Source organism: Triturus cristatus, chromosome 2_2, assembly GCF_964204655.1.
Source record: "Triturus cristatus chromosome 2_2, aTriCri1.1, whole genome shotgun sequence".
NCBI classification, from domain to species: Eukaryota; Metazoa; Chordata; class Amphibia; order Caudata; family Salamandridae; genus Triturus; species Triturus cristatus.
This window is the reverse complement of record NC_140582.1, coordinates 1,090,537,587-1,090,562,720: the sequence shown is the minus strand read 5'-3', so window position 1 is coordinate 1,090,562,720 and position 25,134 is coordinate 1,090,537,587. Positions and strand designations below refer to the sequence as shown.

The 25,134-nt window shown below is 46.8% G+C and overlaps 1 protein-coding gene across 1 annotated transcript in view; it reads right to left on the bottom strand.

Annotated features, from left to right (window-relative positions):
* The window catches only part of KDM3A (lysine demethylase 3A), a 390,851-nt gene that overhangs the window by 288,677 nt on the left and 77,040 nt on the right, over positions 1–25,134 (bottom strand). Inside the window, exon 5 of the mRNA XM_085642629.1 lies at positions 25,005–25,129. Within this exon, the coding sequence (XP_085498755.1) occupies positions 25,005–25,129 (125 nt within the window). The remainder of the gene's footprint in view (positions 1–25,004; positions 25,130–25,134) is intronic.

Below are 25,134 nucleotides of genomic sequence, written 5' to 3'. Positions count from 1 at the left end.
GTGGAATTTATATCTACTGTCTGCTGCAGGCAGAGAGAAGACACATACTGGTGTACCATTGTAAAAACAGTACCCTAACCAGACAAAATATTGGCTTTCACATGCTGACACAACAAAAAAGGTTTCAATCTGCATGTTTGAAAGTATCAGTAGTAGCAACTCGACATATTTAAGAGGTACCAAACAATGACTTCTACGACTTTAGAGGTACTGGGTGGTTTTGCTAAGGGAAGCAGGCATTAAGCTGCTGATACGACACCAGTGAGACAATACCACCGATCAATAACTAACTCTTCGTATGTCATGACGTAATGTATAATTCACATGCAGAAATTGCAAAAAGAATCACAAAACCAATCTAATTTGGCATGTCTCCAGTTTATGTGAAAAGCAAATGCACATCTGAATGGTGGACTTTCTTTGGAGCAACGCGATATTAGATACCTTTGCAAAGTATTTGTAAGAGTAAAGGCCTTAATATACAACAGCCTCTGACCACGAGCCACGCTGCAGAAGTGTGGTGGGGCGCCATCCCTCGCACAAGAACCACGCCAGCCGAAACTACAATTCTGATGCTCCCTTAACATATGTGCCAGTCTCCTTAGAGACTCACTAACTTTCTTAATGCGCTGTAAGCAAAGGCTACATCGCGCTATTCTCCACTGCGCCCCATTGAATCCGGATTGCCCCTTTCAAACTATTGCCACCACATGCAACCGCAGATGCAATCGCATCATTACCGGGCACTCAGACCTTCATCCTTCTGGAACCTGAATCTAGAGGCGGGTGTGTATCTATCTGTTTTAGTGCTGCACAAGAAATGAAGGGGGGGGAGGGGGCGGATTGCTGGGAACCGCACCTTGTCCTTTTAAATTACATAACGGAGCGCTACAGTATTCTAACAAAGGACTTCGGCTCTGTAGCCATAGGACATGCTGTCACTTTCGCCCCTTGCTCACCTTACCTCCGACACTCGCGATGACCTCGTCAAAGGCCCCCCCCAGCACCCTGCGAACCTCGTATGCAGCTTTCATCCTCTGCAACATGACTCCGGCTCCACCCGAGACTGCAGGCTCCAGCAAGGAAAAGGGGACGTGAAGGCGGCAGATTCCACCGTTTGCCCTGGCTCCCCTGCTGAGTCCAGCATCTTCACTTGTGCGGCTGTCATCTGCTGGTGGGGGACACCCCGGTATTGCTTCCTGGTTCGCAGGGGTGTGTTGTTCGTGGCGTGGCAGTAGGTACCGCTGCCCTCTCTTGCACGCTGTTCTGTGCACTGCCGCCTGCTTCTAAAGTAAGCTGTGCTGGTCAAACCCCTGGTTGAGGGAGTTGAGTCTTGCACGCTGCTTCCGGTCCCATGCTGCCTCGTCTGTCTCCTCTTCGGGAATAACTGCCAGGACTTTTCTTCCATGCCGGCCGCATGCTGGTCTAGAGTCCGGCCGCTCTGCCGACTTTGCCACTCAGCTGTATGGGTCCCAGAGGCACGAACACCGGGCGGCAGGCACAAGTGGGGAAGAATCAGGCCCACGTGGAGCCTGGGGAGAGCTACGCCGAACGGAAAGCGCCAGTCCAAAGGTCCCCAGCTCCACGATGTAGTGCCCGCAGTCCGCCCCCCCCCTCCGGTCGCCCGCGGAGCAGTAAGCCCTACCCGCCGGTATCAGGAGAACGAACGGAAAGTCAGACTTTGTTGTGGTGTCTTCTGCTTTGTTCACATAACTTTCCCCATTACCATCAAGCCCCGCCCACTGTAGTCAGCATTTCTTTAGGACCACAGTTTAAAGGGTCCGCGCTGCCGATCGTGGCGGCCAGGGAGGAGGCGCGTGTGATCCGATTACAGATGTCAAGGAGAGAAGTGATTTACTACCCACCCTTAACTCACCCAGAAACAAGCATGGTCCGCTTTCACTTCCTTCTGCCGTGAAACCTTTGTCTTTATGGGGCCATGTGTTTTGAAACACATGGGCCCATAAAGATAAGAAAGCTTTCACGGCAGAAGGAAGGCAGATGAGCCCGTCCAAATGGGACGGCTCAGAAAGCCGGACGAAAACGTCACAAACACCTTTTCCAATAGCTGGCCACCGTTTAGCATAAGCGGTGACCCCGGCCAATGGAAAAGAGGGGGGGGGCTTAATGCCCTTTACACAAAATCTCAAAACGTTAAATCTCGCCAGCAAGACTGCGCATGTGTGCAGCCAACGCAGGCGAGACCTAAAAATAAAGCCTATTTTTATATACATTTAGAAACCAAAACGAACACAATTGAACGAATATAACAGTTACGGATTTTAAAAGTAAATCAATGAATTTCACTCCTGCACAACTTTAATGTTGTGGTCAATGGGGAAAGAAACGAGTTACTTACCTGTAACAGCAGTTATCCAGTATTGGTGTCTTTCATAGATTCACATGCCTGAATCTTTCCCTGTCGTCGAGACGGGAGCCTCCGGTACATAAAAAAGTAATGTCCTATAGACATACATAGAGAAAAATAGGCCTAAGGGCCTCCCCTTAGCCGCCTATCCTAGTCCTTATGTAAAAAGGACCAAACTCTTAGAGTCAGCCAATCAGCTATCACCTCCCTCTAGAACCTTCCTGGCAGGAGCCTCAGTCCCTCAGATTTTCGTACGCACCAAGCTAGGTAGGCGTAATACAGTTAGAGAGAGAAGTGAGTCCTTCCAGGGGAGGCGGGAGGGTTGCATGTGAATCTATGAAAGACACCAATACTGGATAACTGCTGTTACAGGTAAGTAACGCGTTTCTTATCCAGTATTAGGGGTGTCTTTCATAGATACACATGCCTGAATCAGAGTAGTTAGCAATACATTATGCACATTTCTGATGTAACATGCCATATAGTTATTTTAGATAATACACATATTACCATAACAGTTTGAAACATTGGCATACAACAAACAGTAAAACAGTAAAGAATGTGCATACCAGGAAGGCGGGTTGTTGGAAGGCTCACCTCACTGGAACAGATGGCGGAGCACCGCCTGGCCCACTGCCGCATCCTTTGTAAGTTCGGCATCCAGGCAGTAGTGTCTGGAGAAGGTATGCGGTGACTTCCACGTCGCCGCTCTACAGATGTCCAAAATCGGCACTCCAGCGAACAGTGCTGCTGATGTGGACATCGCTCTGGTGGAGTGTGCTTCCACCCTGTCTCGCAACGGCCGTCCGGCCCCTTCATGGCAGAACGTTATTGCAGAAGAGATCCACCTTGAAATGCTCTGTTTTGTTAGTGGCATACCCAGCCTTGGTCTGCTGTAGGCCACAAATAACTGCGAAGACTTTCTGAAGGTTTTTGTCTTGTCTATATAAAACTTAAGACACCGTTTGAGATCCAGAGAATGGAGCGTCCTTTCTGCTGCCGTGGTAGGGTTTGCAAAGAAGGAGCGTAGGACCACCGGCTCGTTGAGGTGAAAGTCTGAAGGCACTTTCGGTATGAACTTGGGATTTGTCCTCAGCACCACCCTGTCCTGTTTGAACTGCATGAAGGGCTCCTGAATGGAGAGAGCTTGCAACTCGCTGACTCTCCTGGCAGATGTTAGAGCGAGTAATAGAGCCGTTTTCCATGAGATGTACTTGATGGAAGCTCGGTGGATGGGCTCAAAGGGGTGCTTCATGAGTTGGTTAAGGACCAAGTTGAGGTGCCATGTCGGTGGGACCCTTCGAGGTCTTGGAAAGGACCTATAAAGACCCTTAAGGAACTGTTTAACAAGTCTACTGGACCAGAGAGACGGGCCTTTGAAAGTCCTGGTAAAACGTGAAATTGCCGCCAGATGCACCTTTATGGATGCATGCGCTAATCCGGACTGTGCCAAGAGCAAGAGATATGGCAATATCTGTTCGGGCGTGATATGAAGTGGTCTCAGGCCCTTCTCCGAGCACCAAACGCAGAAGCGTTTCCATTTGAGAGAGTAGGTTTTGTTGGTACTGTCCGCCCTCGCTTTTGCTAGCACGTCCCTGCATTCCTGCGGGATGTTCAAATGGCAGAACTCTCTGTGCTCAGGAGCCAGGCCGATAACCTGAGCGATTGGAGGTTCGGGTATTGCACCTGCCCGTTGGACATCGTCAGTAGGTTCGGGTGCGGTGTTAGACGAATCGGTGTCCTGATGGAGAGGCGATGAAGGTCCGAGAACCAGTGCTGCCTCGGCCAGTACGGGGCGATCAGAATGTAGAGTACAGGGCTCCGCCTTCATCTTCCTGAGGACCCTGGGAATCATCGGGAACGGTGGAAAAGCGTACGCAAATACGCTGAACCAGCCTATGGAAAAGGCATTTCCGAGCGACTCCGGTTGGGGATGCCAACTTGCGTAGCTTGGGCATTTGGCGTTCTCCATGGTGGCGAACAGGTCGATTCCTGGAACCCCCCACTCCGAGAATACGTGTGTTAGTGCACTCTCGTTGAGCTCCCATTCGTGGGAGAGGGATTTCTGCCTGCTTAGGGCGTCCGCAATGGTGTTGTCCTTTCCCGGGACGTAGTCCGCCCTGAGGGTGATCCCATGGAGAACAAGCCAGTTCCAGATCTTCTGCGATTCGCGTGATAGAGTGAGCGAACGCGTTCCTCCCTGCTTGTTCAGATAATGCATCGTCGTGGTGTTGTCCGTTCTGACGAGCACCTGGGAGTTCTGGATGCGTGGTAAAAAGGCCTGCAGCGCTAGATACACAGCCCTCAACTCCAGCAGATTGATATGGAGGCGTTGTTCCCGATCCGACCATTTGCCACTTACTCTGAGGTCCTGAAGGACAGCTCCCCAGCCCGCTAGAGATGCATCTGTGGTGATCACCAGTGGCGCTGCTGGGAGCAGGAACGGTAGTCCTCTAGAGAGGTTTGTGGAGTCCTTCCACCACTCGAGACTCTTGGATATTTGCGGTGTTATGCTTATGTCTTCGAATGAACCTGTACTCTGAGTCCACTGGTTCGAGAGAGCCTCCTGCAGAGGACGCATCCGGAGCCTGCAGTGAGGGATCAGTAGTATACATGAAGACGACATTCCCAGGAGTGACTTGAAGGTGCGAACCCTCAGGGATTTCCTTGATGCCACCGTCTTGGCCAGCGATATGATCCTGTGTTTTCTTTCGTCTGAAGGAAATGCTCTCGCACATTCCGTATTTAAGGTAGCCCCGAGAAAGGTGATGCTTCTCGTTGGGGACATATGTGATTTCTGAAGATTGAGTGTCAGTCCTAGATGTTGGAAAAGATTGGTACAAGCGTTGGAGGATTTGGTTGCGCCTACGGCCGTGGGCGCCTTGACCAGCCAGTCGTCTAGGTAGGGGAAAACTTGGTGACCCATTTGACGTAGGAAAGCTGCCACAGGAGAAAGGCACTTGGTGAAAATCCGCGGAGCGGATGAGGCCAAACGGGAGGACCTTGAACTGGTAGTGCGGTCCTGCCACTTCGAAACGTAGAAACTTTCTGTGCCCCCTGAGAATCGGGATGTGATAGTAAGCATCCTGAAGATCCAAGGATGTCATGAAATCTCCTTCCTCCAGAATGCCTAGGATTTCTTGGAGCGTCACCATCCTGAACGACTGACTCTTCAGGAAAGAGTTGAGTGCTCTGAGGTCCAAGATAGGCCTCCACTTCTTTTCTTTCTTTCGTATCAGAAAGAAACGGGAGTAGAATCCTTTCTCCTTCTGAGCTGATGGAACTCGCTCGATTGCTCCCTTGCGTAACATCTCCGATATTTCCCGGAGCAGCAGCCGCAGATGTCTGTGTGGAAACTTGCGGGGAGGGGTTGCAGGCGCGATGGCGGTAAATTCTAGGGAATGGCCGAATCTGAGGAGTTGGAGCACCAAACGATCTGAGGTGATGATGCGCCAATTTTTTAGGAAATGGGTCAATTTTCCTCCAATTTGTGAAGAAGAAGATGGTAGCTGGACTGGCTGGAGTAAGCGGTCACTGGCGTCCGCCGGTGCCCCTCTTCTGGTTCTTACCCTTGAAATTAGATCTTCCGTAAGATGACTGTCGACCCTGTTGATGCTTTTGCTGGTACTGGGTCTTATTCTGGAAAGAATATGAGGACTTATTCTGGAAGGATCCTCTGTAGGAGGACTGACCTCTAGATTTGTTGCCCCGAAAGGACTGGTTCCTTGCCTGCAGGGTTCCAAGCGCTCTAGCCGTGTCCGTGTCCTTTTTAATGGCTTGTAGCGCCTCGTCTATTTTATCTCCAAATAGATGCTGTCCGTCGAAGGGCATATCTAGCACCTTCGTCTGTACTTCCTGCCTGAACGATGTCGCCTTGAGCCATCCTTGACGGCGCAGGACTGCAGCCCCAGCCAGTTGACGAAAGCCTGTCATGGCTACATCTATGGCGCAGTCGATAATCTCGGCCGCAGAAGTCTGGCCTTCGGACAGTAGTGCCTTCACCTCATCATGAACCGCACTCGGAAGTTCTTCTAAAGATGGGGCAATATCATCCCAAAGTTGGCGGTTATAACGCCCTAAAAGGGCTATGGAATTGGCCACCTTGATGGTCATTGCCGAAGTGGTCGAAAACCTTTTGCCTATTGTGTCTAATTTTCTGCCCTCCTTGTCCGGTGGTGCTGACAGAGGCGAGGAGGGATTTCGAGAATTTTTCTGGGCTGCTTGAGTCACGACAGAATCCGGCTTCGGGTGGCCAGTCAGGCAAGCTGGTGCCGTGGACGGTGCCTTATACTTCTTATCCAGGCGCGGAACAACCGCAGGAACTGAGGCTGGCGTCAGCATCAACTTCTTTCCCTGGTCCCAGAGGAAGTCGATGATAGGGATTGATTTGGTCGTCTTCTTAGTCTGCTCTTTAAAGTCATGGAGGAAGCATTCCGTCTCCGCCGACTCCATGACCATATGGAAGCGCGTTGCAGCCCGTTCAACGAGCTTATGAAAACCACCAATATCCACAGGTGGTGAATCCGCCTGGCGCGGTTGTGGGGAAGGTGGTGAAGATGCTACATACTCCTCTTCCTCATCCTGGTCTGTTTGGTCTCCCTGGACCTCTCCCTCTTCCCTCTCCTCAGCCTCCTCATCCGATGACTCTATCACCTGAGGTGGCGGCTCGTGGCAGACCTGCGTAACCGGCCGTGATTGCCTTGGGGCTGTCGATGGGGGGTTTGTAGTTGGCATTGGGACCCCTGTATCCATCCTTGGTGGTTCTGGGAAACGTTGTTTGTAATCCCTGATAAGGAACTTGAGGTCCTTGACTATTGCCAGAGGGAGGCAGACCATTGGAGTGACCTCCGTGCGGACCTGTTCCTGGATGGGGCGCTCCTGCGCGCTTGAATCTTCCTGCTCCTCGTCCGTGCTTTGGCATTTGACAAACAGCTCGGAAGGGGAAGTAGCTTGCTGAAAGAGCTCCTCCTCGGACTCTTCGCTCTGCAGAATCTCCAGAGGTAAATTGGTTTGGACCTTGCTTGGAGATGTTGTTTCCAGGGTAATCTGTGGTCTGGAAAGTTTACCAGCAGATCCTTGCACAGAAACCTCCGTGGTTTTCCGGCCCATGGACGACGACGACATTCCCGTCGATGGCTCCGTTGTCGACGGTATGGCTGTCACCAACGGGGTCCCCATCGACGATAATTTCCTCGTCGACGAAGTCTTAGTCGACGATGCGGTCGTAGACGATTCAGTCGTCGTCGACGCGTCCGTCGTCGACGCTTTCGTCGTCGACGCTTTCGATGCCTTGGTCGTCGACGATGCCTTGGTCGTCGACATCTTCGTCGACGATGCCTTCGTCGTCGACGCGCTCGTCACTGATATCCTCGTCGTCGACTCTTCCGTCGACGGAGGGCTCCTCATCGACGAGGCCCTCGACGGGACTATCTTCGTCGTCGACGATGATTTAGACGACGGTTTTAAGAGTATAATAGACGAGATAGGGGTACCTGCAGACGATGATGAAGGGGTCGTCGTCGTCGACGAGCGGACCGACGCCGCTGTGGATGTGGACACGGTCGTCGTTGCCGTGGAGACATGTCCTGATGGCCTTTTTTGCGCAGAAGATGGTGTCGCAATTTTTGTGGCCGACAGAGTAGGCTTCTTGAAAGTGAGAGAGACCTTGCCAGACGCTGAAGATTTCGAAGATCTTGCCTCTGAAGACGTCTTGTGTGTCTTCTTAGGAGGAGCGTCTGAGGGGCCAGGAGATGTCACTCTCGGCCTCTTCAGGGAGACTTCAGAGGTTCCGGAAAAGCTCGCCTCTGAGGACACCACACTGTCTTTGTCTTTGAGCCTGTCCAGCCAGATAAGCAGGCGGCCCTCCCTGTCTCTCAAGGTCTAATGTGGAAAAGACCTACATATTTTACAGTCCTTAGGGACGTGGTCCGGATAAAGGCAATACAAGCATAGTTCATGCTTGTCGTCCACATGCAGCCTCTTCTTCCCACATGAAGAACAAGCCCTGAAAAGGGCTTTCTTCTGGGATTCAGACGTGCCAGGAGTTGTAGATGAAATAAACACTCACTGCAGCAATAAGAGGCCTGAAGTAGTCAGCGTTGAAATCCTGAAGAAAAAAGTCACCAAAAAACGTGAATAATCTGGCTTGAAAGAGATCCTGAGGAGAACTCAGGCTGGAGACTCCCTAGCACAACGTGCGGTAGAAAATCTGAGGGACTGAGGCTCCTGCCAGGAAGGTTCTAGAGGGAGGTGATAGCGGATTGGCTGACTCTAAGAGTTTGGTCCTTTTTACATAAGGACTAGGATAGGCGGCTAAGGGGAGGCCCTTAGGCCTATTTTTCTCTATGTATGTCTATAGGACATTACTTTATGTACCGGAGGCTCCCGTCTCGACGACGGGGAAAGATTCAGGCATGTGAATCTATGAAAGACACCCCTAATACTGGATAATAAATTAGACTCGGAGAGTCAGTTGATTATTACCTGGCTCCTAGGGCCTGGGTGCAGAGGTGTCCTGGCTGTCCTTGGTGCTGAAGCAGGAGCTGTGGGATGCTGGTTTTACTGCTTAGATGGTGGTGATGAAGAAAGGGGGTGCAAAATCACAACAGGGCCACGGGGAACATGTTGAAAATGCTGCAGGGTTCCCTCAGGGCACAGCGTCGAGCAAAGGCAGTGGTAGCTGGACAGGCCACCAACAAGCCTTGGAAGCAGCAAGCTTAGCGTAGGGTCACTTCAAGGTATTCTAGTTTAGGGCAAAAATGTAGCAGCCTGACACTTGCTGGAGGTCAGGACTATGTTTCACACTAGACTATTTACTTCTGGGAAATTCCCTCAGGGGGCCAGATGGCCAGTGATTCTTTAGGTGCAGGTCTTGCCTGCAGGAGGTTAGTACCTCTTGTCCAAGGGAGTTCTGGAGTTGCCTTGGAGTTGCACAGAGGTTCCTCTTTCCTTTGGAACCGGTCTCTTGTCCAGGACGAGTCGAAGTCATGCAGTTGCAGGGTGTCACCTTTTTTTGTGCCTGTCCTGAAGTAGCAGTCTCTAGTCTTTGTTCTGATTGACTTGCAGCCATATTTGGAGGTTCTGGTGCCAGGGGAGCACCTTAAATCCTAGATTTAGGGTTGTAGGAACTAGTAGCCAATGGGCCACTATAACCAGCAACTGGTCTGCCCTGGAGATGACCATTTCGTGAGTGTGGCACCTTTTCTACCCAAAAGTCTCTATTCTGCCACTTTTATAAATGGCAGAACCCTTCTTTGACTATACAGAAGACGTATTCCACCCTAGGGGTGTGATTAGCCTTCTGGGGTGTAGGCCTAATGACTATCTAATTTTTCCACCTGCCTAGGTTGCAAATGTGCCTCGGGCTGGGCGTTGGCGTTTTGCCCCTCTGGGAGGCAGCCTGGTTACATAGAGTGAGAGGGAGCTTTGAAGTCTACCGCCTTGATGTGCCACTTCACTACCCATCCTGTCAGGCAGGGTGGTGACACTTCCCCGCCCAGGCAGGCCTTTAGTTTCAGACTCCTGGGAGTTTCCACACCTCCTGGCAGGGGGGTCAGATTCCTGTCTTGGAGGCAGCAACTTGCAGGCTATCCATCAGGGCACAGGAAATGCTGTGTCAAACAGGTGGTCAACCTCTAAGGTAGTCACCTGGGTTAATGCAACATTAAATCCAACCTTGGGGAAGAGTTGTGTTTGATGAAACAAGTTGTTTGATACCAAAAATGACACTTTCAGTGGGGCCATAATGGATCTGGTGACCTGGGGTTGCATGGGTGCCAGCCCAGGTTATTCTATGGCCCCCTAAAAACATACAGTAGCCTTTAATGGTAGGAGGCTGCTATAGGTACAAAAAAGCTTGCACTTCGGTGTCCACACCTTTAAAATAATGCACTCTGCCTCCTGGGCTCAGGAGGCCTACCTTAGGGGGCGACTGGCATATTAAAAATAGTGCTTTGACTTTGCTACTCTTGATGAGGGCAAAGTAGAGTTTGAGCAGTTTGCACTGCTGCTGCAGTCAGCTATGTGCTTTATTTACTTGGGTCACTCGAGTGGCACAATCAGGGATGCAGGACCTGGTGAGCACTTTAACTACCATGCCCTGGGTATCACTAGTAAATCAATCAAAATAAGCTTTATTCGAAATCGCAGAGAGAATCATAAAAGCTACAAAAATACATCCATGACAAAATTTTAAAAGCAGAATACAAGTTTAAAAAAAAAATACAAAAAGTTATTCTATTAAAAAACATAAAACAATCATCAACTGCGTGATCACCGTTTCTATTTACAGCTGCTTCCTGCAATTAATAACGGCCAGCAGCAATCGTGACATTACTACACGTGTATAAATTCGGTAACATTTGCAAATAAATAAAAGCTAGGCGACATGGTGTAAAATCCAGCTGTAATAACAATGGTTTGATGAATTTTTCTCAACGCTGAAAAATGTTTGCAAAAAAACACAGTGTGCATGGTGTTCTGTAGTGAGATCTCATCACACGAGCAATTCCCCAGGTCAGGTGGCCAGTTGTTAACAATAGGAAAACTAATTAAACAGAGACATCCAACCAAAAGCGGGTCAACACGAACCTGCGGCGTGGATTATACATGTTGGCTAAATATGGTTGCATATAGTAGCTAGTCAGAATCATTTGATTCTTCAACAGAGAGGGTTTCAAAATTTCAGTAGATAATCTGGTTTCCTCCAATAAAGAAATGCATTTCAATTTCAGGGATTTTCTTCGGACGCTGACCAGACTCTCGGGAAGATTGAAGTATTCAGGATGGCCGTGGTCTGTCAGGAAGTTGTGAACAAATTTAAGCCAAGGGATGTTAAAGACACGTGAGGATTTTAAACAGTCAGCAATTATAGCTCTATTTAGAGCAGTATATTCAGATGACCACATTTTTGCCAGGGAATAACTGGTTGGATCCTGATTAAATCTGCTATGTAAGGGGCTTCGAGCTCGGCGTGACATACAAAGGTTGGACTACTTTTCGGGAGAGCTAGAAGAGTCCTTAAAAAAAGCATTTTCTTCAAGTTGAATTGTATCAGTCTTTCCATGCCCCCAGAGCTCAGCCCCATACATAGCAATGGAGCTGCATTTGGCCCTATAAATTGTCATCGGTTATTTCAGGTGTTTAATGCCACTTTGTCTAGCAAAATTTAGAAGAGCCATTATCATTTTGACGAAATGGATACGCCTTGATTTAATTGTCCCTTGCCAGTTACCAGATTGACTAAATACAATACCCAGATATGAGAATGATGCTGTGAACTCAATTTTGGAACCCTCAATAAAAATGTCACAACAGCTGGTGGCCTTCTTCCCAATCTCCATGGCGAAGGTTTTGCTAATGTTAATTGCTAGCCCAAGATTTTGCATGAACTGGAAAAATTCGCCAACTAAACGCTGGAGGCCGATAGGAGTACAGGCCATTAATACCGAGTCATCGGTGTACAAAAGAGCTGGTATAGGCAGATTTCCCACCTGAGGTAGAGCCGCACATTTGCTTGCCAGTATATCCCCTACGCTGTTAAGATAAAGATTGAACAGGAAAGGGGCCAGTACGCATCCCTGGCGAACTCCTCTTCCTGTTTTAAAAGGCCCAGTACAATTACCATTGATGCCATAGCAAACTCTACTCCTGCCTTGGGCGTACAGATCTCTGAGAAAGTTCACAACAGTGCAGTCCACGCCCATATTGGCCATGATGGACCATAACTTATCGTGGGCCCCAAAATCAAAAGCAGAAGATACAAACACTAAAAACAAATTGCCGTCTTTTATGTGCACGTATTTACCAATTAGAAAGTCTAAATTAATGGCCTACTCTACAGTCCCAAGCCCGCCCTAAAACCGTACTGTCGGTCCAAAAAGATAGTTAGTTTCTGCCCAATCCTGGAGTCATCTGACCGGCTACTTTTACCAGACAATCCAAAAGAGAAATAGCCCTGTATTGCGCTGGGTTGTTACGGTCACCCTTCTTGAATATAGGGACAATAAGTGACTCAGGCAAGGTGGATAGAAAACCTTGTTCCCAACAGGCTCTGAAAAGCAAGTTAAGGATAGGGCCCCACTGGAGGAGCCAAGATGGCGACCGAGACGGCAGCGTAGACTCCCGGCTCCGTGAACCTCCGCATCCCGCACGGATATCCTGCCTGAGATCCTCAACCTGTGCTACGTGGTCGTGTTTCTGAAGGAGAGGGGCTCCCGACTGTGTGACTCCGAGGTTTCTAGCCGTGCTATCGCCGGAGAAAACTGCATCGGAACTTTACGGCCTGTGCGGCCCTGGAGCCGGGACATCGAGTGGACGCCGTGGCCGGGTGGCAGTGCGACAACAGCGGCCGGAGGTGACTGGGTGGAGTCGGCCCACCGGAGCGGTGCCAAACTCGGCCTACATTTCAGCGTGGTCGCTTCTACTGCCCAGTGTAGCTGACCGAGTGCATGACCGGGGGTGCAAATCTTAGATCCTCCGGTGACTGCCCCTGCCTTGCTGGTGAGCTGCCCGGCCGCCGTCCGTATCCTGTTCCGATCATTGCGGGCCGCCCCCGGATTTCTACGGGAGCTGGTCCGTGGTGGGGACGACTGTTGCCCGTGACCACGGATAGCTTTTTGCCTACCCCCGGAACCCGGTCACCCGCGACGTGGCCATCGCGACGCTTGTCCCGGGGTCCCGGCCCCGGTGAGGGTCGGGCATACTTGGCGGCCATCTTGGGTCGATGAAGCCTACCATCCTGTCCGCTGGGCCGCAGCGGGCCTGTGAGCGTACGATTATTGGGAGTGTGGCGGCGAGATCACAGAGAGCTGAGCTGGGGTACGGCGACCTCCTCGAGGCTCTTGGTACTCTTCACTCCTCCTTGGTTCATGGTTTCGTGATCTTGGGGAGTAAGCTCGATGGTGTGGCGTCGGAGTTGGGGCAGTGGCGGCCCGCCTGTCCGCACGAACACAGAGTCTACCCACACTGCGCGCAGGAGGACGCTGTGGCGGCCGCCCCTGAGGTTAGTACACGACTGGACGCCCCGGCCAGTGTGCTACAGTGTGTTCGACCTTCTGAGGGCCTGATCTGTCCCGGAGGCGTTGGACCTGAGTGGGATGTGGTGGCCTCATCCCGTGCATGCCCTCCTGCGACCCAGGGACAACTCCAGCAACTAATGTCTGCTTTGGCTGCTTCTGCCTTCCTGAACCTTGCGTGCAGTGCAGATCCTGGGGCAGCACTGGGAAGCCTGTTTCCTCACGCGGCGGACTGTGTTGATGCTCAGAGACTTCCACCCCGCCTGTGTGCGTCGCTTCTCTGTCGTTGTTGGACATTCCTCTGCCTAGAAACATTGGGTATGGTGCTGGGTCGAGGGGTTGGCATGGGCAGAATTCCACAGAGTGGTCAGGGATGAGGCTGGCCCCTCGGGGGTGGTCGCCTAGTGGACGGGCGGGCTTGGGGTGGTGTGCTCTCCTGACATGGCTACTGGCACAATAGGTGCATAATGCTCCCCATCTTGGTTTGAGAAGATTGTTTTTGTGCTGTTCCTTGTTCACTTCAGGGGAACCTTACCGTGCGGGAGGGAGAAGCCGGGGGTCTGTTATGAAGGCCCTCCTCCAGTTTATAAATACTTTCTCTACCCCCCCCGTCTGGTGGGGGTCCTTTCCTACTTCTTTTTCCCTATTCTCCTACATTTCGGGTCTGGTTCCAGGGCGACAGGCACACTGCTGGGGGGGGGGGGGCCGTACTCATCTGCAGAGGTGCAGGGTGGGGGGTTGGGGGAGGGGATTCTGTATTCTTTCATCTTTTTTCCATGGCCTCCTTTTTCTTCTCTGACTCTTTTTGTTTCTCTTTTTCTGGGATCAGCGTGATACACCTCCCTTTGCTATGCCTCGTTGCCGTTCCATGTGTTCACAACTTCAGGGGTGTTCTTGGGGAGTTCTGGCGGGGGACTGCGGGCGCAACTGTATACTATGTTTTTACCCATCCTGATGTTCTTGTGTTTGCGCCATTGACTGAATAGATTGCTGTAAATCGCTAACGTTCATTACTCTGCATATCCGTGATCGTTGGTTTTAAAATTGCTTGTCACCTGATCCTTCTGCTGTGTTTCATCATAAAATGAAAACCTCTTTCTCCTGGTGCCCTACTTACGCTGTTTACAGTATTAGCAGTACGATTTTGCTCCCCGAAGTGCTGCCTGTGTTTATACTTGTCGTTATTGCTCTGATTGCTTAGCGGCCGGCCCTGGGGGGTTGTAGGCCCATACTTGTTCTTACTGAACTGTCAATAAAGGTTTTCAAAAAAAAAAAAAAAAAAAAAAAAAAAAAGGATAGGGCCCCAAAGATCAGTGTTAAGATTTAAATAGATCAATAGGGATCCCATCAGGCCCTGGGGCTCTACCCCCTTACATCACCTAGGGAAAATTCTGGATATCTCAAGTTGGTTAAAGGTCCGGTGGAATTGGGAATGTTGGTGAAGGGCACGGGCCAAGTCTGGACAGAAACAGGAGGGAGGGGGATTTCAATGTCTTCTTTAGAAGAATACAAATTAGTAAAGTGTGCTATCCATGCAGCCTCTGTGACGGCTATCTCTGCTCGAGGGCATTCTGGTGAATTAAAAGAGGGAGAGTTGATGACACGCCAAAACATGGTATCATTTGACAGGCTAGCATCAAGTAATCGGTTCCACGTTTCCACCTTCAAATTTCTTTTCCGTTGGTTGATGGCTAGTTTATAAGCTAGTCCGCATTCCCGGACCTCATTAACTGATCTCGGTTGTTTAGCTAAGGCTAATTTTAAATTTCTATGAGTTTTTGTACAAACTGGGTCAAACCAGCCACAATTGCCCACCTTTGCTCTTTTCTGCTTTACGGGGAGCCCCTCACCAATGCCCTTTTTTATGCGATTGAATGCTAGAATAAACTTGTGTACCTCTGTCGTTTCATCTAGGCATGTTTCAAAACCCTTCTTTCTTTTTGAATTAGTTTCACTAAAAAGTCAGATGGATCCACCAGGGACCATCTTAACATGTACCCATTACGGTGGGAGATCACAATTCCCTCTAGTGCAGTAACTTTTTGTGCATCTCGTGACTGTCCAAAAAGATCAAAATTCAAGGCGACACTTTGGGGGAAATAATCACTGATCGCTATGTCGTAAATACTAAACTCTAAAACCAGTGCTGAATAACGCTGGGGGAACAATAGAAAGTCTATCACACTGTTATCACTCCTTCCGTTGTAGGTACATCTCACTCACTGTCACTGGTGTACAATTAAGTTAATTACAAAACCACAAATTGTGTTTGAAAAGTAAATCATTTAGTGTCCCCATACAAATGGAGAAAATGGCTGATCTCACAATTATCGGGAGATGTCATGCGACACACTTTATTAGATGATACAGGGCAGAGACGTGTATTAAACTCTACGCGCCATTAGGATAACTGGATCTCTACAACTGTTGGGAAAAGCTCTCTCAAGATCATGATCTAATTGTTGGAGAACTGTAATAATTTCCGACGTGCAGGCGTTATAATAATTAACAATGGCCAGTGAACAGAAATTTGAAGAGACAATTTGATAAAACACTCTAGTAGCAATCGTTGTAGTATTTAGAGAAGCCAACAAATTTGACACAAACTGGACTTAATCACTGGGCTGTGAAATGTTTTAAATCCATTTAAGTGAATTGGCTCCACTGCCCAAGTTTCCTGTAAGCAAAGTATGTTAAACTTAAACCAGCTATATTCCAATAAAAAAAAAGAAACTATAAGGGCTGCTAGAGAAGTCTTAACCACCGCAGATGGTAACTGCGAAACTTGGGAGTGATCCGCAAAACAAGGCCCAGGGATATCTAAGGACACAGACGCATCGTCTGTCTCTATACATAGCCCCCTCTCATGCACCAAAATAGTCCCAGAGTCACTCAGATCCTCCCGGCCTAAATTATCAGTAGTCTTTAGTCAATCCACATCATTTAATGTGGAAAGACAATCAAACCTGTTGTGGGTTTCAACTGGGTGTTGCTGCTCTAGTATATTCCCCAGATAACGTGTACGGACTGGTTGAGGCAATACTTGGGAGGGAGGTTGATAGAAAAAACCAAGTGGTAGGACCACAATCTGCTTTGTGGTGAGTGATGGTTAACTGGCTCTCTCGAAGATTAGTTTCACTAGATATGGGGAAGTGAATGAGAGCACCACACAATCGACATCTTAAGTTTTGCTTCCCGTTCCCACCCATTTGACCCTCCTGATAATTTTCAGTTCTGCAAAAAGTGCCACTCCCCCCCAATTACATCCCCCCACCCACACCCCTCTCCCACGATTCATGTATCGAGCTAGAGGTCCCCGGGACGTTAGCTAAAATTACTACATAGGGTGTAGCTGCAGGCGGCAGCTCTAGGCAGTTCATTCTTGAGACAGGAAAGGTATGCATAGAGTCCGTAGTTGCCTCATCAGTTAGAGTTGGATTTAGAGAAATGTGTGATGAGGTGTAGCAAATTCTCATCTATGGTCGGGGTAGTAAAGGCTGTGGGGGAAGTGGGGAAATAGGGACCGCACCGTGACGGGTTAGTGTTTGCAATGGAACTATCTGTGTCCCCTGTTCTATCAGGAACTGTGTGGTAAGATTGATATATGCGTTGGGTGTTAAGAATAGGATCAGGACGTGGACATGGCTGATCTGACATTAACATCTCCTATTTGCAGGGGATTTACTGATAGTGTTACCCCGCAGGTCCATTCGGGAGACAATATTCTTCTCAATCTCCTTTAATTGGTCCGTCAATGAACTAAATGCGACCTTAAGACGAAGACTATATTCGAGCGGATAGGGTAATATAATCAGTGTGATGCTGTTCTACCACTGTTTTATTAGGTGTTTTTGGTCAACGATTACTTTTGAGTTCGAATTTTCTTGGGACATTGGCCACCCCCACCTACTCCACTAGATACAGATGCAGATTCTGAAGGGACTTGGGATGATACGATAGCCGGAGTTTTAAAGGGTTTACTTGGGGGATGGATGGCAAGTTGGGTATCAGGAGGGGTTATGCTGGAGGACTTTTCGGGACTCTTCTCTAGTTTCTTATCTTCCCGCTGCCCAACTACCCGCAGACTATTGGCTCTATCAGGACTTGAACTAGGAGCAGGGGTAGGCATAACAGTTGCACCAGTTTCAGTAGGAATTAAACCAGAGATGTTGTTGGTGCAGTTTGTTAGAGACTCCTCCACATTCGTAATCTGTTTCTCCAGTACCCCCATTGCACCTGTAATATAGTTCAGAATGGAAGCGGGGGGATGGGGATTACTCTGCGATTTTTTAGCCCTGCCTAGATATTTCCTTTTTCCCATATCCAAAAGTTATCAAAGACCAAGTGGGTAGAGCTATCAGCTATTAAACTACAAAGGTAGTCCACTGCAGACCTACAACAAGTCCCCCAATGTCAGATGTCAAAGTCAATAATCAAATGTTCCAAAAGGTAATATAAATAAATCAGGACACAGGTGAGACAAATCAGAAGGACGAACCTCGGCTGCAAAGCAGAATACGCACAAGTCACTTCAGCTCCTAGTATATTGTACCAGATCCAAGAGGGGTGGCCCAGTCCTGCCTCCTCCTGTCACCGACAGGCCCGGGCGCGGACTTTTATAGAGCTGGCAGGATGCAGGCTCCTCCCTCCTGGGAGCGCAAAGAGTTCTAGGGCTTGGAGTCCCCCCCCAACAGCAGTGGCAGTACAAACAGCATCACTAGTAGTTGCAAGGGGGTAAAGTCCTTGCCAGCTGGGGTTACCAATTTCATTACAAAACCGGAGGCTACCATTATGCATATCACTTTTAATGCGTGTCCAAGCAGCCGCATACATCATAAAGCAAGTGTTCCAAATAGAACGTTAATAACAACAAAAGGCATGAGACCACAACTTTCAGCCTCTTTTAAGTGCGGCTCCAGACAGATAAGTTCTCTTACATTACTTCTCTAGCTTAAAATTGATAATGTTTTGACAATGTGCCTTCTTTAATTTAACATATTTTTCATTTTACATTTACTGTAATATTCATATACATCTGTGTCCCTTCATAGAATATGCCTTTCTTCCCGCTCCTCCTCTTTGGGCCTTTTCCCCCCCTTTTTTCTTCCCCCTCTTCGTTCATGTCATTACCACCTCCAATTTACGGAGGTTGGTTTATGGCCATGGGCTCAACCAATAATTAAAATATCAGTGTTACAAATTATTTTTAAATACTTCTAAGAAAGCCTTCTTTCCTACCCGCTTTCATCGACCTTCCATCACGCGTTCTCGCTTCGCTCTCCGGACCGATCGGAACATTTAATCCCAATTTTACATCGACGCTTGTGCGCATCGAAGATTAGAGGAATGAATGTCGTCGCGTTGCCAAGGAACATTCCTCGATACTATTTTCAGTCTAACGCTGCCCATTAGGCCTTCGTTCACGCGCTGCCTGTCTCCTGGTTTTTTTGCGAATCTCTGCAAAAATCGCTTGTGTATTTTATTGATTATCACTTATATATATTGTAAATATTTGTATCTTCACTATTACACTTAGTCACCCTATTCACTTTGTCACTGCGTCGCTTTTTTGTCAATATTATTGTATATACAGCCTTCTCCATTCTCTGTTCAAATTCAAATGAATTGATAAATGAGTTCATACTCAAACGAATCTAGAAAAATAAATTATTTGGTCTTTTTGTGAATAATCCATTGTGTAATATTGATTAATTTCCTTTTTTGTTCTACTAATGCTGTGTTCTGTGATGTTTGATTCCTCTCAAGTATAAATAATTGTTTTTTCCCCCTTTGGAACCATTGTTCATATTTTGTTGATAAAGCCCAGGTTCCTTGGGTCATAGGGTTACCCCTGTTTGTTTAATTATTGTCTCCTGGCAACCAGCGTGTCAACAGCCTCCGGTGATCACGCTCGAGCGCATTTACGATCACCGGAGGAGAGGAGTCGATCAGCTGGCAGTTACCACGCTCATAACCTCAAATCCTAGCCTTTAATCTATAAAAAAAAAGAAAGAAAAAAAAAAAGGGGAAAGGAGAAATATAATTAAATAGAATTATTTTTTTACCCTTATTCCTTTTTCTTATTTAAAAAAAGAGAAATATAATTATTCATTAACTCTTATTCCCACTACTATATATTATAAAAAATTAAAAAAGGAGAGAACATATATTATATAAAAAAATAAAAAAATAATAATGAGAGAACACTTTAGTCATTTTATCTTTCCTATTCCCACCTATCATGTCTGACTTTGATTCAGACGAAGCAGAGGCTAGCGCACCTACTCCCAACATAAACAATGAGGCTTTTAAAAACATCATTCACGAGGAAATGAGATCCTGTATGTTGGAGACTCTCTCTAAAGTGATTACATCTAAAAGATCCTTCATATGTGATGATGACAATTCTCTAGACCAACATACTCTCCCTAATGAAGATCTCACTCATACAAGGGGAAAAAGACTTAAAAAAGTAAGAACTTCGATTTTATCCCCAAGAGCACTGGAGGTCCTAGTACCTCTAATTTTATGGGAGGTCACCGCACCTCTATTACTTTGGGTATCCCTAGCGGCACAACGCATAAAGGTGTCCCCAGCTGCACAACTCATAAAGGTGTCCTCAGCGGCACAAAATATCCAGGTGACCTCTGCGACACAAAATATCGAAGTGCTCAAAATGACGACCTCGATGAAAACGATGATGATATTGATTATGCCTCTGATTCTCCCGATGAATAGGTCTTAGATTTAGATTAAGACGATCTTGAATTCAACTCACTCGAAGATCTCCCTCACTCTTCTAAAGATACCATTTTAGACCCCCTAGGCCAAGAAATGTTCTCTCCTCTTAATATTAAACACCCCAGGAGCTCAGAATGGATTCCTCAGGACCACGTGAGCAAATTCATAAACAAAATGGCTAAGGAACCCTCTAGACAGGGATGCCCGGAACCTATTAAGAGCAGAATGTTCCAGACCCTCCATCAGGGATAAAGCTTGCCAGACTCCAAATCTTGATCCAGAACTCATCAAGTACCTCTTTAAACTCGGAAGAGACCCTAGAAAGGGTATGGAGAGATCCCTTAAAGGTTGCCAAGATAGAGTCCTAGACATCCTATGCCCCATCGCAAGAATTATCGATATTACTGAAGAAAGCCAAATTAATGGGACTCCCCTCAACACCGAACTTATTAGAGGTCTTAGCCAGAGAGCTCTCGTTCTACTAGGTAACGCTAACGCCAGCCTCAACTCAGAGGAGAAGAGTAGTCCTCACAAAAATTAGCCCAAAATTAAGCGACTTAGCCGACAAAGAACCCTCTATCAACCCCAAGGGCTTGCTCTTTGGCGAAGACTTGATTAAAACTCTAGGCAAATATGTCTCGACCTTTACGGCCCTAGATAACACCCACCGAAACATGAAGAGTCTTTAACTCAACCTTTTCGGGAGGGTCTGTATACGGGGCCAATCTTCCGGCCGCTTCAACCGGAGGCCCTATTCTAGAGGAAGAGGATATGGTGGCAGGGGATTCATTCCCTCGAACACTCCTCGATTCTTTCCACAAAGAGGAAGAGGATTTCGTTCCAGAAACTTCAGATCCCGCGGTGCATCCATCGACAACAACACTCAAAGTGAGTACAATCCATACCTCCCCTCCTCCTCCCCTTTTCCCCAAAGTAGGAGGGAGACTCAAACTTTTTTCAACAATTGGAAATAAATAACCCAAGACCCATGGGTTTTAAATACTGTGAGAGGGTTTATGATCGACTTTACCCAAACTCCTTACCAATCTTCTTTCCCAAGAGAAATTATTCTTACCTTAGATCAGGAAAAGATAATAGAGGAGGAAATCTCCACCATGCTTCAGAAGGGCGCTATAGTAGAAGTCCCTCTAGAGATGCTAAAATTTGTAAGCACCCTCTTCGTTGTCAAAAAGAAAGAAAGGTTGGAGACTTGTCATAAATCTAAGGGATCTCAACAAATACCTTGTTTACAGACACTTCAAAATGGAGGGAATTCACCTCCTCAGAGACTTACTTCTAGAGGGAGACTGGCTCGTAAAATTAGATCTGAAGGACGCTTACTTTACCATCCCCATGGCCAAAGTTCACCAACCCTTCCTTCAATTCCTATGGAAAAACCATCTCTCCCAATTCAAAGCTCTCCCCTTCGGTCTCTCTTCAGCCCCTTGGTGTTTCACCAAGGTAATGAGATCAATCGCCTCATCCCTAAGAGAAAAAGATATTCGTATGATACTATACCTAGACGATATCCTCATCCTCTCTCACGACCACTCTCAAATCCTTCAAGACCTGAAAACTGTGATGGACCTATTAGAAAACCTGGGCTTCATCTTAAACAAAGATAAGTCAATCCTTTCTCCTTCCAGAAAATTGGAATTCTTGGGTTTTACCATAGATACCATAAAATGCCTCCTTCTGCTTCCTCCAAAGAAAATATCAAAAATCAAGAAAGAAATGAGACACATTCTAAAACTTCAAAAGTTTCCTTTAAGGGAACTAGCCAGGTTACTAGGTCTCCTTTCCTCTTCCATACAAGCTATCTTTCCATGCCCCTTAAATTATCGTGCCCTTCAGAGAGTGAAAGCCAGAGCCCTTCAAATCGGGCCTCTGGTACGGAGACCTCATCTCGCTAGACCAAGAAGCAAGAGTAGAACTAATCTGGTGATTAGACAACCTAGAGGCATGGAATGGGAAAGCAATTTTTGGCTCAACTCCAGAATTTGTTTTAGAATCAGATGCCATCCTTCATGGCTGGGGAGCTTGTTTCCAAGGCCAGAACACTGGCGGACTCGGGTCTCTGGAAGAATCCTCACATCACATACATTTCTTGGAATTGACGGCCGGCCTCTATGCCTTGATGAGTTTCAAACAATCCATTCAGGGCAGATCCATCATTCTAAAAATGGACAATATCTCCGCTGTTGCCTACATAAATCACCTAGGTGGAACCAAATCTTCAGACCTCTCGAATCTAGCCAAGAAACTTTGTATGTTCTGTTTGGAACACAAAATATCTTAAAGAGCCGAATAGCTCCCAGGAAAAACAAATGTATCCGCAGATTGGAACTCAAGGTTCCTCTTAGACTTCAGCGATTGGAAACTCAACGTCTCGGTTTTCAATTCTCTCAACAATTTATGGGGTCCTCTGGAAATAGATCTTTTTGCCAGCAGGCTGACCTTCCAAATCGAGAATTATTACAGTTGGATGCCAGACCCGGGTGCTCTGGCAGTGAATGCCTTCCTCCAACCTTGGCAAGGCAGCAACGGTTACGCTTTCCCCCCCTTTTCAATGATCCAGAGGTTCCTTCAGAAAGTCAGACTTCATCGATGCTCGATCGTGCTAATCACTTCCTTTTTGGCCTTCTCAGGCTTGGTTCCCAACTGCCCTAGAAATGAGTTACGACCTTCCATTCCTAATTCCCTCCCTTGTGGATCTTCTTACAGACATAGACGGTCATCTTCACCCCATGGTTCAATCAGGGAAACTGAACATTCTTGCCTGTAGAGTGTCAGGAGATCCAATGATCTCTCAAGACTTTCGTCAACAGCTTCAACTCTCCTCGGTGAGTCTTGGGCTCCCGGTACACACTACCGGTAAAACAACATTTGGAAATCTTGGGTTCGTTGGTGCTTGGAAAGGAATCTGGATTCCGTTGAAGCACCCATCATTGACATAATCAATTTTCTGGTAGAACAATTCAAACGAGGCCTTAGTTATAGATCTATCAATTGTTATAGATCTGCCATCTCCGCTGGTCATTCTCTCGTTAATGGTAAGACAATTGGAAAAAATGCAATTAATTGCAGAGTTCTCAAAAGCATCTGACTCAGGAGACCACCTAGACCTAGATATCAATCCCTCTGGGATGTCAACTTAATTCTTGACCTTTTTACAAACTGGCCTATTAATATCCTTCTAAACAATAAAAACCTTTCCATCAAACTCGCTACCTTACTTTGCTTAATTTCCTGTCGTAGAGTCTCTGATGTTAAAGCTCTTGAAATATCTCGGAGTAAACTTTGATCTCTTCAGAAGAACCAAGACTATGTCCGATTCCATCTTTTACCCTCGTTTTGATTATTGCCCTAAACTCTGCGTGGTTGATTGTATGAAAGATTACGATTCTAGAATGAATTCTCTTCGTCCTTCTGGTGTGACTCAGTTACTCATCTCCTTTGTTAAACCTCACAAAGCTATCTCTTCTAGTTCTATTTCTAGGTGGGTTAAAATTGTTATGAACCTAGCAGGTATTGATCTTAATATTTTTAAAGCTCACTATCAGAGGTGCAATGGCCAGTAAGTCTTTCTGGTCTGGAGGTAAGTTGGACGATATCCTTAAAGCTGCCGACTGGTCGAATGCTAGAACATTTGCTCAGCATTATTGCAAAACAATTCCTCATATGTCCGAAGTAGTCTTACAAAGCTACCAACATGCATAATGGTAGCCTCCGGTCTTGTAATGAAATTGCGATTCTCCTATTAACATAACATGACCAGAGAATCTGGATTTCATTAAAGACACGGAGGCTAACATTATCCCTCCCTCCCTCTTTCCCATTACATTTTTTATTCTTCAGTACAACTTATCTATTATTTATGAATTGAAATATTATATACATTTGACTTGATATCAGTTTTATGCTTTTTAGCTTTTATGCTTGTCTTAATCTCTTTGATTGCTCTCATATTTCATCAATATTTACACACATGGCTTTCTATTTTTTTCAGATAATTTCTCATAACTTCAAGACTCTGACTTCTTCCCCTTCTTCATCCTCGGTATCCTGCCTTCCCTGATGTTTTATCAAGATGTTTGCATCTCTTCACTCCTTAAAGTTCCAAGGATTTTAAACAAACTTATCCTGTTTTCGCGATTTAAAAGAGGCTGAATGTTGTGGTCTCATGCCTTTTGTTGTTATTAACGTTCTATTTGGAACACTTGCTTTATGATGTATGCGGCTGCTTGGAGATGCATTAAAAGTGATATGCATAATGTTAGCCTCCGTGTCTTTAATGAAATCCAGATTCTCTGGTCATATTAATAGGAGAATCGCAATTTCCATGCATCATATTTTAGGGAGAGAGCACTGAAACTGGGGCCTGGTTAGTAGGCTCCAGTGCACTTTCAGAGACAAAACCATTGCCAGTGGAGAAAAAAGGTGCGGAGGCGACTATAGAAAAAGGGCACTTTCCTGCAAGTTTTAAAAGATGCAGTCAAAATATTACAAACAAAATATCGACTACAAAATATCATGAAAGAATTAATAGGAAAGTTAAATTTTATTTAGGTTAACTGAACGCCTATTTATCTTGAAGATTTGTGCATATTCCAGGTATGCATATGTGGAGTTTATAGTAACGATATACTTACCCTTTTATAGTATTTTCATGATATTTTGCAAGTCAAAATTGTGACATACATCTGGGTGGTGGCTATTAGTAATCCTACAAGGTGTGATGACGATTGTGTTTTACGTGCTCACTGCTGCACCAATGGTCCAAGCCATTACTTACTATAGACTACTGTACTAAAGCATAGAAATTAGGCAAAAGTGCAATACATTCTCACATTGTATCTGTTATCGGTAGCTATAGTTACCTGATCACAGTTGACTTCTAGAATCTTAGAGCTAGAATCACAATTTACAACTCTTGCTGTGAACCATTGCGTTGAAGGGTCCAAACTGTAGACTCGAATTTTCGAGCCAATTAGGCTTCTGGTGCCTTAA